Genomic DNA, 18,903 nt, shown 5'->3' with positions numbered 1-18,903 from the left:
ACATCCGTCTAACATTTAAAACGTGGCCCCAATTTGGACATGCAACTGGACAATGATCCCAAGCAAACAGAACACCTGAGAAATAAAACAATCAAGCTGTTGCAACGGCCCAGTCAAAGTCCAGACTTGGTGGGACAGGCCTCTTAATGTCAAGCAGATAGTCAGAGATAATGCTTACTTCAAGTTAGTGCTTCTAAAGCTGGTTCTCCAAGCTACTAAATCATGAAATGCACTTAACTAAAATGTTCAGTTACACATGAATTCACTGGTTTTCATTATCATGTCAGAAGCGAAGACACCGGACAACCAGACAAATACAAGATGTGCATCCTGGTCAAAGTTCAGTAATACAAACCAAACACAGCTCTGTTCATTGCATCACACTGTTCTATTTATTGTCTATTTTATAGTATGTATACAAACACTCCTGGGATCAGTCTGTATTTCATTGTACCGCTAAAAAACAAAAACAAGAAGCTTTAAATATAGAAAGAAAAAAAAGAGATGTTACCTGGATGCTACAGCAGAGCCCTGTAGACCAAATCGCTCGTAGTCTCCCCCATAGATATCTTTCACCAGTTTGTCCACATTTGTAGAGTCACCTTTGCTAGCCATTTCCAAAGCCTCCTCAAACGTCTCGCAGCCAGTGAGCAGACAGCAAAGCCCCAGGAATGTACCACCTCCCAGACTGAAGGGTGTAAACAACATAAATTATAGATCAAAGAAAAAGAAGGGAGAAAAATGCTACTGAAGTTTAATGAAGCAATTGAAACGGTGTGAACACTTTAACACTGACAGTACACAAAAAATGTCCATATCAACTCCAACCTTGGAACAAATGTTAAGTCCTAGGCCAACAAAATGTCTCACACATTATGCTTCAACTGTAAAATAAAGCTCATAATACAAATCTTAACACATCTATGGTTTTTATGGCTTTTGGGTGACTTGTCATTTTAGTATTCAAGATTTAGTTTACTATGTTTTTATACTTTTATGTCTTTATTTAAACTCCATATTATTCATTTTATTTTTCTTTGTATCTTTGCATATGCTAGAGAATATTTTTAAACTGGCTATATAAATACATTCGATTAAAATATGCTACAAAATAAACACCTAGTTGGTGCCAGAATAAGTGAGGAGAAACAGAGCCAACATGAGACAGCTGTTTTGAAATAAAATACTTTATACAACATTAATGTATAAAGCCTTTGTGCCTCAACTAGCCCACACTACTCACACCCACAACAAGTGAGTTCTGTTTGATCATGTTTCTCTTCCTGGAACAGTGCAATAGATTCAGATGGAGGCTGTACATGCACACATAAACACTGATGTCACGGTGAGTAGCTGCAATAAGACACACTTGCCATTTACAGAACAAGGAAGTAAAGAATGACCAGAGGTACACTGCGACAACAGCGACTGGCCATAGTTGAAAAAAATTTGTTTATAAGGTCAAATATGATTTCACTGTATTACAGAATACTCAGGAGGCTGAGTAAATCCTAATATCATCAAAGGAAAAACTCTTTGTACAACTCATAATGGGTAGAAGTAACTTCAATTTCTTACAAATATTTACAGTTCATTCTATGATCATATCTAGTTCTACAACTTTGTAAGTACTAAGGTACACAAGGTGATAATGTCGCAACTAAAGCAACTGAGTCTGGCATATCTGCCAGATCTACTAAAGCCATAAAAGTGCCACCTTCACCTTTTGCACATACTCTTGAAAAATACTTCTCATGCAGAACTTCATGTTCAAAGAACACGGATGTAGGGCTTAAGAGGAGTTCACCACAACAACAAACAGCTGTAATCCTTCTGTTGTTTATTAGGTTGGAAATCACTTGGTTGAAACAGCACCTATTTTCTATCACTGGCACTTTTTCTTCCATAAATTTTGCTTCAAACAATGAGTTTATTTCACAGCCGGGTTATAGAAACATTTTTTTTAACAAGTTTGTTAATGTGAAGAATAATGTGTATATTCTATTATTGAGTGAAAAATAAAAATAAACACTTGTCTATAGTTTATAGTTTAGTTATAGTTTATCTATATATATAATTTTTTACTTTTCTTAAATTATTATTGGAGCTGAACTCCAATATAGTTTCTCTGTACTTAATTAATACTTCTGTTAATAACTTATTGGTATTGTCTTCTACTGACATGGACTGTTCTACACACCATCACTTGCCTGTGACAGTAGCCACACTGCATCATTAATCTCTTGATCAGTTTTTTTAAATTATCTTAAAACTTATCTAATTTGAATTTTCAAAAATTCTATTCTTATTATTATATTCTTCCACTCTGCTTATAAATATTCTGTGTGCACCATTAAAGAGGTTCCCATTCTCCTCACCTGGTACCAGTCACCCGTTTGTAGTTGTTCTCTGAGTACACAGCCAGTATGGAGACTCCTGAGCCAATGTTGACCAGCAACATAGGAAAGGGGTTGTCCAAAGTGCAGGGCTTCTTCACACAGCTCTGGGTGTCTGATGGGTTCTGGAAGTAGTAGCACTCAGGGTGTCCGTTGAAGCCTACCCGATCGACAAACAGCAGACCACGAATCAAGCAGTCTAGCTCGTCCAGCTTAAGCAGCTCCAGGTCAGCCATCTGCTCACAAATGTAGGAGGTTTAAAACATTGATAAGGCACTACTTGATCTGCTAAATTGTTCCTGATTATTTAAAGTAAAACATTCCTTGAAACCCTTGATTTGTCAGTTGTATAGTATTAAAATGACTTTCAAAACCTCACTGAAAATGGTCTTTAAAAATTAAAAAGTTCCTTATCCAAATGCAGACTAGACTATCAACATTCCTATAAAAGTATACAATGTGGATTACTGTAAATTGGCATGATGGTAACGGTGTAAAAATTAAGAAGAAAACTGGTTGCTTGTAGAAAATAGTAGAGCCCAAGAACTATGGGCTATGACTTTTAGAGATAAAGAAAAAAAACATGAGTGTAGACGTGAGACATTAAAATATTTTAAAACACATTGGGGTTGAATTGATGACATTTAGCACAGTTTGTGCAGTGTCAGAGATTTCACTGATCCTGCTGAAGTGCAGACATGGTCAATGAACCTAGGTAAAAAGGTACTGTGAGGGAAGGCAAGAATTTCTGATGAAATTACATTGAAACACGATTCTGTAAACAAATGACCTAGATTTTTTGCACTTTTTGTCCCATTTATTCATCTATTAACCATTTTCTTGATTGTTTGAATTAACATATCAAAAATGGGCACCAAAGACAAAAAAAAAAAAAAAAAAGGCCCCTTCTGAAACCCTATATGCCACAAACTGATATTGACCTCCCTAGAAGTGTAAATTCCCTTTGCTTGTTCTGTACAGGTGGTTACTCCTGTGTATTTCCAGCTACTTTTTCACTGCAACTTTTGAATGGATCAGTGAGAGACTAAAAGTCACCTCAATATAAGAAATAATCAAAACCTCAATAAAAGTAGTCACGACTACCAGCAAACTCCTGGAGAGAGACTGCTGAAACTATCAGAATGGACAAAGATGTAGAAAAATGGCATGCATTTTCAATTTCTCTTTGCTATTTGGGCTGATTGGGACCTGATGAATGTAAAAACAAAGAATTACCTGATTTTTTCTTTTTAACCTGATTTTTGTTTCTAAGAAAAATGAGATCCACATAAGAGGGCATTCGTTTTAAATTTTGATAGAACAGTGGCAGTATAATGTCCTCGTAAGTGGATATCAGGCCCTTGTAGAGCAAAATTTAGTATTTTGGTCTTGACAACCAAAAACGTGACGTCCACATATGTGGATGCCAGGTCCTAGGAGGTTAAAAAAAACCCAAATACTGTAAAATACTAGGACATGACCAAAATGTAATTACCGTATTTTCACGACCATAAGGCGCACTGTGCTAAAAGGCGCAGTCTCAGTTATGTGTGCCCTTACTGTATTTAACACACACATAAGGCGCACTGGACCATAGGGCGCATACAAGTACCGTATGCGTATTTAAAAATAAAGCGGGAGCAAACGTGAATTCGGTACCTTACTCACATTTCTATTGCCGGTAATCGTCATCATCAACAACACACAAGCATACAAGTGTGCATATTTAAAAATAAAGCAGGAGCAAAACTGAGTTTGGTACTCACATTTTTATTACCAATAATCGTCATCATCAACAACACACAAGCATACAAGTGTGCGTATTTAAAAATAAAGCAGGAGCAAAACAAAGTTTGGTACTCACATTTTTATCATCAATTAAACCCATCGAAGTCCTCATCCTCTGTGTCTGAATTGAACAGCTGCGCTAAATCTCCATCAAACATGCCAGGTTCACTGTCTTCACCGTCAGAGTCACTTTCCGTGCCGTGCGGCTCCTCGGAAACGATGCCGGCTTTTGCGAAAGCTCGAACAACAGTGCCAGCAGACATGTTAGCCCAAGCATCTACAATCCATTGGCAAATTGTGGCGTAACTCGCCCGGCGCTGCCTTCCACTCTTAGTGAAACTGTGGTCTCCACCGGTCATCCATCGCTCCCAGGCCGCTCGCAGCCTTACTTTGAACGGGCGGTTCACACCGATGTCCAGCGGTTGGAGTTCCTTTGTCAGGCCTCCCGGAATGACAGCAAGCTCACAGTTCATTTGCTTCACAAGTTTTTTCACATCGGCTGTGAGATGGGCACGCATAGAGTCACAGATTAAGAGCGATGGTGATGCGTGGAAAAAACCACCTGGTCTCCTTACATACACCTCCCTCAGCCACTCTTTCATCATTTCCTCATCCATCCAGCCCTTTTCATTTGCCTTAATGATGATTTCTGCTGGAAACTTCTCTTTAGGCAAAGTCTTTCGCTTAAAAATCACCATAGGCGGCAGTTTCTGTCCATTAGCATGGCAGCCAAGCACAACAGTAAAAGAAGACTTTTCATACCCCGTTGTGCGTATCGCTACCGTGCTGGTCCCCTTCTTCTCCACAGTGTGACTCACCGGGATGTCAAAAGTGAGCGGGACCTCGTCCATGTTTGTGATGTGGCTGGGCTGGATGTGTTTGTCGGCGATGTGTTTGCTGCAGTAGGAGCGGAAGATGGCCAGCTTTTCCTTATAATCCGCTGGAAGTTGCTGCGCTATCGTAGTCCTGGTCCGGATGGAAAAATGGCACCGTTTCATAAAACGAAAGCACCAAGACGGACCTCCTTGGAAATGTTCAATGTTCATCTCTTCAGCTAGTGAAACTGCTTTTAGCCGAATGGTGACCGTCGAAACGCTTCTCCCGCTCGCTCTTTGCTCGATGATCCACCGCTCGAGTCTTTCCTCCAACTCGGGCCACCTCGCCTTATGTCCGCGGAAACTCAGCTGCGTTTTCTTGACCTGCCGGAGCTTGTTTTCCAGCTTCCTCCATTTGCGAACCATCGATTCGTTTATCTTAAATTCTCTCGCCGCTGCTCGATTTCCATGTTCCTCCGCGTAGCTGATGGCCTTCAGTTTAAACTGTGCTTCGTAAGCGTGTCTCTTTGCCATTTTCAGGGTTGTTAAAACAACGATGTCCTGCATAATGCGCATACCTGTTCTTTTATACAGGTATGTGCGATTGTCCCGGTATATACGATCAACGCCCACACTTCACCCTTTAACGTTCTCATGGTGTTCTCTACTACGTCCTCCTTACAACACATAGGGCGCACTGCGCTATAGGGCGCGCCGCACTTTTTGAAGAAAATCTAAGACTTTTAAGTGCGCCTTATGGTCGTGAAAATACGGTAACACTTATTGCACCACGCAAAGTATGAATCCTTGCAATAGTGCTGGTTGCTTGCATTGGTTACGTCGTGGGCTGTATAAAGAGTCACTGCACAAAACTCTAAATCTGCCGTTATTTGCAAAGGTTAACCACCGTGAATTAATCTGCATATTTGAATTGACACAGATTTTCAGACATGAAGGATTTGTGTCTCCTCCCAATCTTGCACTGGGGAACTTTAACATGTTAGGCGAATGTGGTAACCACTACACCACATATCTATTTTCAATCAACTAAGTATTTGATTAATCAACTATTCACTGTAATTATGTCACAATGTTTAATCAGTACCACTGATACTGAGATGTTATCTCTGTATATACTGCACACTCACCATTCTGAACTCATTCTCAAACTTGTAAGCCCCGCCTCCAGTGGCACAGAGTGTTGTGTGCAAGCTAGAGAAGTTCTTATCCCGTCCCATCTGAATAAAGCGGGGCATGGCCTGTGTTGGGAAGCGAATGAAGTGCAGGTTTCCTGTCCTGCCGCACATGGTCAGATTCCTCAGCTCCAGGTGAACGTCACGGACACCTGTTTTACCTGAATAAGGAAAGAATAATTTTACCATATGGCATTGCCTCCTGATTTGTGTTATGCTTTTAATTTTGTTTGAACACTCAAGTGACCCAAAAGCTGAATTTGAAGCTGATAACAAAATTCATCTCATAAATTGTAAAACTGTAAAATATATCAGTGAGAGATACCTATATCCATCTGCATGTGTAAATAGTCATACCATAGGCAACGTTTGAGGTGAGGTAGCGGCGGATTGACTTGAGGTTTTCCACTTCCTCCTGTTCTTCCTCTGCAGTTATATCGACTGGCTCAAAGTACACCAACTTGACCAAAGTTCCACCAATGTCCATACCAAACCAGGGGAAGGCTGGAGAAGGTAATGGAAAAACAAGTAAACTGTTACTTTAAAAAGGAAAACAAGACATGCAGACATTTTTGCATAACATATTGAATTCTGGTTGTTATGCTAATAAAAAATAAATACAGGCCTATTTCCTTTGCAAATGATAAGGACATACCCCTGAACCATGATGTGCTCTAGACCAAAGTTGCATGAAATAAGCACCAGAGACTCAGAGTAATAATCCTTAATAGAAATCTATGGAAGAACTCAATAACGGCAAGGCATTTATCCCCCAATCCCTTTGCCAAAAGCCAATTAAAAGCTAAAGCAGGAAACATATGAGCCAACTGTGTTGCTGCACAGATACATGAATCATAACACACTTTCAACTGTGATGTGACAGGCACATCTGCTCATTATTATCCAAGTCTATGGATATCATAATAAAGGAATGAATAAAGGAAATGAAGCAAATTCCAGTAATTCAATCAATGGAGTTTATTACTAATGTCTCCCCGTTCATTTAGATAGGAGTTGCAAAATAACTGCCCAAAGGCAGTTACGATGTACAAATTGCCAAGACAGTAATCTTGCTTCCAGGATGGTTTTAGTAGGAACTAGAGATGGCACGATACCACTTTTTTATGTCCGATACCGATATCATAAATTTGGATATCTGCCGATACCGATATGAATCCGATATAGTGTTTTTTGATCAACAAAACTGTTTTTTAAATATCTTGCTGCATTTTGTATAAGTTCATACTCAAGTTTAAAACAACAACTACACTAAAGCTATTCTGTTATACCTGCGTGCAAAAAAAAATATTTCATAGTTCAGCAATACTGATCAATCTAATAAACTTAAACCTACACCATCCTCCCTATTCTGGTATTTTAAAGAGTACTTAGCATAAATATTAAGCAACCTAACTAATAGGGTTCCAACTCCCAGCAACAATAAAAATAAATAAATAAAAAATAGGGAACCACCCCTCACGCTCCACCTCATGATGCTTAATCGACGTAATCAACCTTAATTTGATAAAGTGTGAAAAAAATGCACAGAAATCAATTATTTTTCAAGAAATATTAAATAGATTCAACATCTTTCTTCAACAAAATTGCAGACTGCACAGATGGTACCTTCCCAAAGGAAAAAGTACTATAGCTTACTAGGGTATATATATTAGACTTAATAGTTACTATATACAGTAATTGACTTCTATTCATTTAACATCAAATTAAAACTTTGGGTGTCAGATAATTATTTATTAAAAGCTAGACATTTTAAATGAGAATAAGAAAGAAAAGTATGTCTTTGTGCCCCCTTTTCCCTGTTCATGCCCTATCGGCCCCCCTGGCTAAACTTTGCTAGATCCGCCCCTGCACAGTTACCAGCGTCAGCTATGTAGAAAAAGATCCTGGAGTAGAAAGTAATATTAAATACATTCTAACAATAGCTGATCAAGCTTAAACGTGCTGCTGTTGTTCAGCCGCTGGTTTCCTCTTTCTGGTGCAAAGTGGGCCAAAAGCAAACTAGAGTCACGGACTCGCGACAGAAAAGCCGATCAGCTGATCGTTAAGCAGTTTCATGATTGAAGTAGCAGCAAGAAGAGGCAGTCGTTTGTTAAGCTTAACGCAGGAATGCTTTACAAACATTCAGAGATGGACTTACACACTTGCTTTACTTCTCTCGGGATAACTTTATCGGAGATGAAATGCCGGGTTGCTAGCGAAGCTCCACATGCTATCCAGACCACCGACAGGTCCCGCATGCCACAGCCGCTCTATCACGTGATGCATACTGCTCCAACGTGCTAACGTTCTGAGGTGAGTTACGGGGTGTTGCAAGTTTTGTGAGGTGCTTTCGTGATATTTAATGGATGGGATTACATTTTTTATTTTTCTCTGATATCCGATCCAGTAATTTAGGTCAGTATCGGACCGATACCGATACGTAATATCGGATCGGTCCATCTCTAGTAGGAACACTGTACATCGAATGCTGCAAAAAAACAACAACACTCGAGCAAGGGGAAACAATCTGGACTTGATATTTTCGGGTAGAACACTGAGTTCAGCACAAAAAAATGAAAATCTTCCAGCACCACTGGCTAGGAAAAAAAGCTACCACAGCACAACAAGATTGCCATAGAAACAGTTACCACTCCCCATCATCTCCTGTTCGCTCGGTATCTCATACACTGTTCAGCCTCCTATTTTCTCTTTCCCTTAGCTTCTCCTCTCCTCTCCACCTCTCAGCCTTTATCACAGTCTCATACACACCATCCATCTTCCTTTCTCGACCTTTCCCACTTCCTCCCCTCCTCCATCTCCATCAGCATTCTCTCATTTGGAGTTTCTTGCCTTTCACCACACATTTTTCCCTTTTGTCCTTTCAGCTTTTTATTTTAGTGAACACCATCTTCTTCCAGCTTCATTCTCTTCCACTCCTCCTTATAGCTTTCCCTTGTATCTCATCTGTCAGTCACTTTAATTAAATTAACATTTACATGGCCAGGATGACATAAGTGATACTGCAGGATGTTTTTAATTCACCACAAAGCAACGGATATTTGCCTCCAAAAACAATACATCAAATTGTATTCTTATTGATTTTTCTCAAGACATACAAAATGTATTTCTATTTTTAGAAGCTAACTGCATTGGCACTTCAGCAAAGAGAAAAGTTCTGGTTGAAATTTTGGTAAGAATGGTTTGATAACAAAATGAGGTTACACAGAGCTAAATGAGAGGAAAAACACTCGGCATACCTCAAGTTTAGTTTTAAGGTTTTGCTGCGCTGTAGAGAGGCAAGACAAATATGAAAAGGAAGGTTTCGCACATGACATTTAATACTGGCTGTATCATTTAGTGTGTAGTTGGGTACAATGGAAACCATGTGCTAGTGTTCAAGACAACCATGCTCACTTAAACTGTGTTGCTGTGGAAGGCAGCATTGAACAAAAGAATGTGTTGAAGCCAACCATTTAGTACATAACTGGTAAACAGCACACTGAGACAATATATAATGTCTTTCACATGTAAACAAAATCCTACAGAAACACAGATGATAAACAAATGAAGCATGCTTCTATAACCCCTCGGCTGATCAGTTTATTATGGGACCCAAACACTGACACTTGTGATGTGTCCTTACTTTATACATCAGCTTGATTTCCATTCTGAGCAATATATATTTCCCTGTAAATATAGAATAAGCAATTCAAGACTCCAGGCGTATAAACTTGGATTTGGTTCACTGAATACTGTTAGATGCTAAGAACACATTTTATTTTAAACCTTCAATGAGAGTAAATGTTGATCAGTAAGCTTCTCTACTGAAGCAGCTACCTCTGAATAGAAGTTCAGCATATGATTAATCACTTAACTGTAAAAAGAGTGTGTCCCTGCAGTCATCAGTTTCCTATCAATTTCAAAAACTCTCAATAATAACACAAAGAATAAATAGTAAATACAACATTCATAAATAATTCATTAATTAACTGTTTCAAATCCAAGTAAATCAGACTTAGAACATTGATATATTTGACTCTTTACCTTCATGACAGTAGTAGTTAAACACTGAACTAATTTACCACCATTTGGACTTAAAAAGGTCAGCACGTGACTGTTCACTGCCCTCTCTGCGCCTTTACTGTGGCCCTTGCATGATGATCAAAGTGACTATTTCACAACTGACCAGTGAAGGGAACAGACTGAATGTCTGGCTTACTGAGGCAAAGTCCACTTTCAGCTAAGCTGAGGATTCCACTTCAGAGGATGATCACTTGTAAACACATACTTTATGATTTGTTAGCAATTAGTGTTAGCAACACAAGCATATGCACATGTGACCCTTGATCCAATGTTTATGGTAAATTATGTCAAACTGACATACTATACAGACAAAAGTATTGGGCCAAATATCTTAATCTTTGAATTCCGGTGTTTTAAATCCACAGGTTTTATACACAGGTGTATAAAATTAGGCACCTAACAACGTAGTCTGCCTTTAAAAATGTTTGAGAAAGAATGTGTCGTTCTAAAGAGCTCACTGAATTCGAGTGTGGTACTGTAACAGGATGCCAAGATTGCAAAAACTAAGTTTGCTGCATGTCCTCCCTTGTAAAAATTCCACAATCAACTGTAAGTGGTATTATTGCAAAGTGCTAGGGTTTAGGAACCACAGCAACTCAGCCACAAAATGGCAGACCATAAAGACTTACAGAACAGGGTTGCTGTGAGCTGAGGATCTTAGTGTGTAAAAGTCACGAGTGCTCTGCTGACTCAATAACTACAGGGTTCCAAACCACCCTCTCAGAGTAAACATCAGCACAAAAACTGTGCACCAAGACTTCGTGGAATGGTTTTGGCCAAGCAGATCCTGTAGGGGGATGTGTCCTTATACGATACTGTTTACGGTTTGTCAGAAAAGTGAATGCGCAACAGTAACTTCAGTATTAATCTCTTTAGTATAACATCTCACTTTTGATGAAACTACGTCACAGTCTCCACTTTTACACCTACTAAAATCTACTTTCTTTTGAACACATAAAGGATAGGCTTTGTAAATGATATACCACTAATATTGCTTTTAATGTCAGCAAACTGTCATAACCAAAGGTTACTCAGGTTTCACATTATTTTTAATATCTATAAAATGATTTGCACAGAACAATGTAAACTCGTGCAATACTTTTACACCTTTGTCTATTGAAAACTGAGCTAACTAATAGGAACCAAAACCAACTCTATGACTTTTAGCCCTGTTAAGGTTATCTGTTGATAACCCAACGCTACACCTGCTCCAACTCCACTACAGTGGCTAATGCCTTTCAGTCACCCACCACATTGTCTAGTGCACTTTTTTGCCACTGTGCCCTCTTACCCAGTGACCTTCTCTCATGTCTGTAAATAAGAACTGACAGACATTGATTTTCCAATGCCTGCTGTGGAAATCTCACCTGCTAGATTTTTAACTCAAACATCCCTCTTGTTGAGTGTGACACTAATGATTCTTAGATTCATTACTATCATTTTATCCTGCCAAACAAAGAGAATTTTTTTTCCTTTTTCTGGTTTTTTAATAAAGGAAATACATGCTTATAATAGAGACAGCAGCTCTCACCACTGAGATCAAGATTAATGGTTTAAAAGAGAAAGTAAAATTGCACAAGTATTATGGATTGTTACTAGCATTTCTGCCTTCCACCTTCAAAGAAATGAACCCACTCTGACAAAATGAAAGGCAACACTGCAAGCAAAAGGAACAAAAGCCAGCCAGCCAGCCAGGGTAGATGACAGGGTCTGTCTCAAGTGACAGTCATGTTTTTCTCCATAATCCCAGCCAAAAAACAAACTCACAAGCAGTACATGACATTATTCAAATTCAGAATTTAAATTTATACAAACAAACATATTTATTTAACATTACACTGTAAAAATCATGAATTCCTCCCTGAGATAAACATAAATAATCTAAGGATTTTAATTTTATCAATTTTGAGCTGCTTGGAGACTCTAACTATGTTAACATCACTGCTGTGACTTTTTAATGATCTGTGTGAAAACTACAAACTTCTTGTTTCCCTTTTTAGGGTTTTATGTTGTCATTGTGGAAATTCTTTAAACTACATTTAAGCCACAATAATAATGTTAGTAAGGAAGATGTCAGTTATGGTTCAGATGGTACAGCAGAGTGTCCACTAATTGCAAGCTTGGTGTTTCAAGCTCCAGCCCCTTCTGCTGATGTCATATGTCCGGAACCTGAAGCACTGAAATTGCTTGGCCCATTACATGGGCAGCCAAGTATCAGGCACAGCGCCTGCAACACTGGTGTTTGCCTTGAACAAGAGGCAAAAATCACAAATACATTGTAAGAGAAAACTGTAACCCTGTTTTGAAGCCTGTTGGCGATAATGTACAAAATGTAATGCCAAAATGCAATAATTGAAAATGACTTTGTCATTAAGACAAGATATTAAATGTTGAAAATGAGAAGTTGTGGCTTCCATTTGATTGATACTGCATTGCATTTATTTAACAAAACTAACTATTTGGGAACTGATTTGACCAATTTTTTTTCTTAATAAAGGATATGAGCTGCTCAGCAGTTCAGTTATACTTTTTATTTTGTAATGCTTTCAATAAGTGACAGGTCTACATTTCCAGCCGCAGTCTTTTATGAAAGATCCATGCTGTTGTATTACATGGAGAATTTAGTGTGGCATTATTCTTCTAAATAAGCCCTTTCTTGAAGAAGACACTGTTCCATAAAATATTTACATATTGTTCAGCATTAATGAAGCCTTCACAAATGTGCAAATTATCCGTACTATATGACGCCTCATTCAGTCAGAAGTACTAGCTTTTCAACTTCAAGCTGATCACAAGTACCCCTGGCCCAAAAAACCCTGGCCCAAAAAACACAGCATCCATGATTTTTTTTTTTAAAAAGCAAAAAATAAATAAATCCCTTTTTAATTTGACAGACCACCCGGACAGTTTCCATACCACCTCAGTCTATCATAAATGTACTCAATCTTAGAGAGGATAAAAATTAAAAAATTAAGCTTTACAGTTCTTCTGAGGTTGTGTCTAAAAGTGGGCTTTTAGGGCTTAGTGGACAGGGGAAAACGAGGAAAGAGCAACAAAGGGACCTCTTTGGATTTCAATGAGGGATGCTACATTTTATTCAACAAGGCCACTACATCAATGGGAAACAGAACTAATAGAGCACAGGTAGTCATCAATCACCATCAATTTTGTGTGTGGAAATCAGAGGCTAAAAAGACTGTAAATCCAAAGTTTGGGGACAATAGATAGCAGAGATTAAAGTTGTTAGTAAATGCATTAAGGTTTGTAAAGCCCCTCTTGTTTTACCATTTCTCTTTGTTACTTTTGTGTTCTTTCAGTAACCTTTTGCACTGCCTATTTGACTTGGACTTCTTAAAAGAAGAGACCTGGTATGTCTTCAGGAACTTTGTAACTAAATAAAGCATAAATAAAAAATATAGAATATCAAAGAGATATGAAGTTAACTAAATGCAAAAAATACTGTTTATACAAATGCTCCCTTCTGCCAGCTTGGCACAATAGGTCAAGACAGACTACCACCAACTTTTTCTAACATGTTAACATTGGCTGTGTTGGGACAAAGTTTCCACTTCATGAAAAATGCATTTCCTGACTGATATGTCACCGTTTTGTCCTGAGGGTGTCTTTATCTCCAACTTGCGAGGATGCTTTCCTGGGAGAGATGTTATTAGCAAATAGGGCTGGGCCATATCATACCTTTCACAGTAATACCGGTATAATGTTGGGCAACGATAAGAAAATGAAATCCCGCGATAGAATATGGGTAAAACGCGCATGCACAGTGCCTTTGTTTTCATACGCACATGGCGGAAAAAGCATGGCGGTGACCGAGAATGAGAAGGGCGAAAGCGGAACGTTGAATGAAACACACGAATCAGAATTGGTTTGTAAAAATGCTGCAACTTCAGTGGTGTGGCACTGGTTTGGCTTTCGTCCGTCAGATACACAACAAAGCACTATTTTTGGTAGAGCATGCTAGCGGGCCGTCGTTATTGCCGTGTTTTTTGGAAAATACGGCACACTTAAAATCAATCCTTTGATTTTTTCTGAAACTCGACAGAGCCCCTTATAATCCGGTGTGCCTTATGTATGAATTCTGGTTGTGTTTACTGACCTCGAAACGATTTTATGTGGTACACGGCACTCAAAAATCTGTCAAATATTTTAGTACGACTTTGCTAAGCTACGAACCCGCACCACTTGATGGATTGTCGGAGCATTACGGCTACCGTAGGCAGGCCAATTTCCACTGGAAATGCCTTTTGGTTAAACTTTCAGCAAGGAATTTGCATTTGCACTGTTAAATTTTTATATAACTTTAATGCACATAAAAAACAGCTGCTTGTTTAAGTTGTGGAGTTGTAAAGTATTTTGTCTAGTGTCAATTATATCATCAGTTATATAGTTATCGCAAATTTTCAAATGTATATCGTGATAAATATTTTTGGTCATATCGCCCTGCTCTATTAGCAAATATGAATATAGCCTAGTCATTTGAGAACTTTTTTTGTTATTGTTGAATTTCATGGACATGCCTGTGATAGACTGGCAGTCTGTCCAGGTTGTACCCTGCCCCCTCACACTATGATAGATGAGATAGGCTCCAGCACCACCAGAACCCTGAATTTGATAAGTTGAAGAAAATGGATGGTTGAGTGGATGGATTTCATTACATACTGAAACTTGATTCACTGCAAGGCAAATAGGAAAACTACTGTTAGCTGTTTCCATCACTCTTTTACTATTATGTAGAAAGTTATTTAAGGTAGCGCTGGGCGATATGACCCAAAATTCATATCTCGATATTTTTTAGCTGGATGGCGATATAAGATATATATCTCGATATTTTTTTTTAAGCCATAAAGTAAGAACAAAAAGAGAGTTCTTAGTCAAAGCTGTGTCCCAGATGTCACACAGGCACTTTTATTAACATACAGCACAGATGTACATGAAAAATTACTCAAAATTAAATTATGAGCATTCATTAAATAATAATGCTCCATAAATAAAAGAAAACAAGGTTGTTTTTGTGCTAAACAAAGAGCTCACAATTGTGCAGTCAAAATGTAAACTAAAAGACGCTGAGCGTAATAACAAAGACAGACAGATTTCACAGCTGCTCTGTTCCCAAGTTTTACTGTGTGACTGACAGCCTGGAGTTTGAAATCCGCTTCATAACCACGTCTCTTACAGGTGCCATTTATGGTCCTTATACACACACAATACGGTAATATTACGTTGATGCACAGTACGTATCACTCCGCGAAGCTCCTCGGTAGCCGTAATGCGCCGACAATCTATCAAGCGGTGCAGCTCCGTAGCTTACCAAAGTCGTACTCAAACATTTTTGACAGATTGCTGAGCGCCGTGTACCACATAAAATCGGTTCGCGGCCATCAAGCACAACCAGAATTCATACATAAGGCGCACTATCAACTTTTGAGAGAATGAAAGGATTTTAGGGTTAGCGCTGTTAGCGCGGTTAGCTCGTTAGCATGTTTAGCTCGTTAGCACGTTGACGCCGTCCAGCCCCACGCATGGGGCGATGCGCAGTAACTCGTTAACGGAGATTTGCCGTGTCCGTCTTGTCGCTGCCTGCACGTGAAGCGATGGGGGAGGAGGGGGAGTTGTCTTCAGTGAAGGTGAGGCGGAGTAACGTTGCGTAGAGACAAAAGTGGACGAAGGAGAGGCAAGCTTGCGGCTCCACAACTATAATTATAACGTAACATAGACTATATCGATACAAAGGACATTGTCACATCTTATATCTCGTATAAAAATATATCGATATGTTTTAAAAACTCGATATATCGCCCAGCTCTAATTTAAGGTATCCAAAGCATTTAAATCTCTCTACGAGTTGCTCTTTAGCAATTTCAGGGTCATCAAAAAAACAAGTAATCAGGAACACCTGACTTATTCAAGGCTTCAAAGAGCATACAGAGCCATATAACACAAACACACTTTGCCCACCAAAGAGCAAGGTTGGGGCATGAAGACTGATTTGTGTAGATGTAGGTAAAAGGTCCTTGGCCTAACAAACACCAATATTGCACTGCATGTCCCCATGACATACACAGATTTCATACACAGATTTCACATACACACACACTAACATACATATAACATTTCTCATTGCTTCACCTTTAAGCTCAGGTTTCAAAGAAGGGTTTGGTGTTTGTATGTGTGTGGAAGCAAATTGTGTAAAAAGAAGAGGGAATGACACAAAAGTATTGCTTTTGCCCTGCATGACAAAAATGAGTGAGAGAGACTAAAAAGGTACACTATTGCATACCCTAGACAATATATTTACTGTTAGTAATGACAGGGCATTACTTCAGGTCACAGATTACATCTTTTTTCATTTAAAAGATTTTAACACATTACAATGCTAACCAGAGGTTGCCTTTTTTATATTCTGGGATGATGTAAACAGCCGTACGACGATAATAAGGATGTTTTGTTCTGGATATTCTAAAGTCTTAAGATTAAGAGTTTCACCATTATCTTCATCTCTTTTTGCATCCACTTTACTTTTACTATTACCTATTACCTACATATTATTATAGTTACAATTAGAGAAGTACCGCCATCACCTTCACTGTTACTGCTAACACTTAATTACATCCATCATTTCTCACACTTGAACTTTACTTAGATGTGTATTTTTATATCCAATACAACAACACAATCAATTTATTACTGAGAAATCTTTGTCATTATTTGAAGCATCATCTGCTGTTACCACATAGTCTGGTCCGTCTGGTTTCATGTTTCCTCATGGGCAGGCTGGCCTTGAGTCTGTCTTACCTCAATAAACAAAAGCCTGAGTATTTTTTTGTTATGTTCTCAACAAAAATGTATGTTAAAAATCTCATGGTTGACCACCAAATTTTTTTAAATAAAAGAAAAATCCTGGATTTAAATCTCAAGTATTCCCTTGTTCCAGATTCTGTACTGTAAGTATCAATTTGTGATATCACAGGAAATTACTTTTTTCATTGCAGACTATTCTTTGAGCAATTTATTTTGTATACCACAAATATAAAATACACACACACACACACACCCTGGAAACAACTTATTTCTATTTTAAACCAGCTGCAGACCACTTTCTACCTGTATGTTGTTGATGGAGGCAGTGTACAAATTATGTGGTACAACCGGTCTGTGGGCTACTCTTCCTTGAGCTGTTGCTGGTGTCAGCCAGCCAAAGAGAAGAGTAAAGTAATAGCATAAAAGAGCTGAAGTGAGGCCAAGTGTGTCCACTGCAGCCACTGTGTGTAATTTTCATACCTAATGTTTTTTATATTATATCTCTTTTTTTCCCCTCACTTGTCTCATTCCTGTCAAACACCATTCTCTATTCTGGAACACTTGTCAACCAATCCGCTTTCAACCACTGCACAACATCATCAAAAACCAGCAATTTGCAGTTGGGATTTTGGGGGACTGCATGGGAGCAAGTTTTCATTGGGTGAAAACCCCTTCAAGTGCGCTGGGACAATGGGGACATATATAGGCAAATAGCACTTTTCTACTCTTTAGAAATGGAAATCAGAAGACTTGTAGGACTCCACATAGTTTCAGCGTGGAGGAGAAGTTTCAGTCTGGAAAAGAAGTTTTGGTTGGTTTTTGGGTTTCATAGGTCAAGCACTTCCCGTCATCTGAATTTACATTATCTCTGAAACACCTTCCCAAATTTCCTAAACGTTTACTGAAACTCGTCATCATGTCTTAGTCACAATCCATTAAATAAGGCAATAGTAGAACACTGACTGAACCTGTGGCACACCTGGATGAACCTGTATCTCTTTATCACTGCAACTATGTTACTAAATTATGCTCAGGTTGAACAGGCTGACTCAAATGAGATTGAAACTGGGTATGACACTGTTACTTTTTCTGTCTGTCTGTTTGTTTCTGACATTAAATGAAAAAGTCACAACCTGAATATATCCAAAAACTATCAAGGGTTTCACTTGTGAGAATGCTTTTGAGACACTTCTATATATAAGATATATATGTTTTCTGTTACTAAAGTGGCAAAAATAAAATAAAAATGACAATTAGTACACCCTTAATTAAGGGACATACACACAAATGCCAAAACAGTTTCAGGAAAACTTTGGTATGAGATCCTCACACTAATTTAACTAAGCTTAAAACATATTAAATTCAATTTTATTGAATTGCCAATTCACAATAAAAGTCACCTCAAGGTGCTTTACAGTGTAAACCCTACAATAATACAGAGGAAACCCCCAACAATCAGATGGCCTTCTGAGTAAGCACTTGGTGACAGTGGGAAAGAAAACCTCACTTTTAATAGAAAGAATTCTCCAGTAGAACTGGGCTTAGGGAGGGACAACTATCTGCCACACCTGGTTGGGGTGAGAGCGATAGTGCACTTCAGTAATGGATGTAATTACTGTATATTTGTACTGTATTGAAACATTGTCTTCAACTTATATAACTTATACAAATACCTCTTTTGAACAAACAGGATAAAATCGTATGTGCTGGTTTAAAACTAAAAGGTCAAATTGAAACATTAACTAATATAAAACTGTGAAGACAAGTTTCTGCTTTGTTGTTAACTGCATGTGCTAACTGCTGCCAAGTTGC

The 18,903-nt window shown here is 38.5% G+C and overlaps 1 protein-coding gene across 2 annotated transcripts in view; it reads right to left on the bottom strand.

Annotated features, from left to right (window-relative positions):
- pank1a (pantothenate kinase 1a) overlaps positions 1 to 18,903 on the bottom strand; it is a 32,449-nt gene that overhangs the window by 10,685 nt on the left and 2,861 nt on the right. For both annotated transcript variants that reach the window (XM_086258963.1, XM_086258964.1), the window contains exons 2-5: positions 6,550 to 6,696; positions 6,148 to 6,353; positions 2,379 to 2,632; positions 512 to 688 (exon numbers count right to left, since the gene is read on the bottom strand). In XM_086258963.1, coding sequence (XP_086115089.1) covers positions 512 to 688; positions 2,379 to 2,632; positions 6,148 to 6,353; positions 6,550 to 6,696 — 784 coding nt within the window. The remainder of the gene's footprint in view (positions 1 to 511; positions 689 to 2,378; positions 2,633 to 6,147; positions 6,354 to 6,549; positions 6,697 to 18,903) is intronic.

The sequence above is a fragment of the Aulonocara sp. 'chitande type north' Nkhata Bay genome, linkage group LG13 (assembly GCF_057382095.1).
Source record: "Aulonocara sp. 'chitande type north' Nkhata Bay isolate Kocher_YH1m ecotype deep benthic linkage group LG13, A_spYH_male_GT1.1, whole genome shotgun sequence".
NCBI lineage: Eukaryota > Metazoa > Chordata > Actinopteri > Cichliformes > Cichlidae > Aulonocara > Aulonocara sp. 'chitande type north' Nkhata Bay.
Note: the sequence above shows the minus strand (reverse complement) of the source record. Positions and strands in the feature narration are given on the sequence as shown.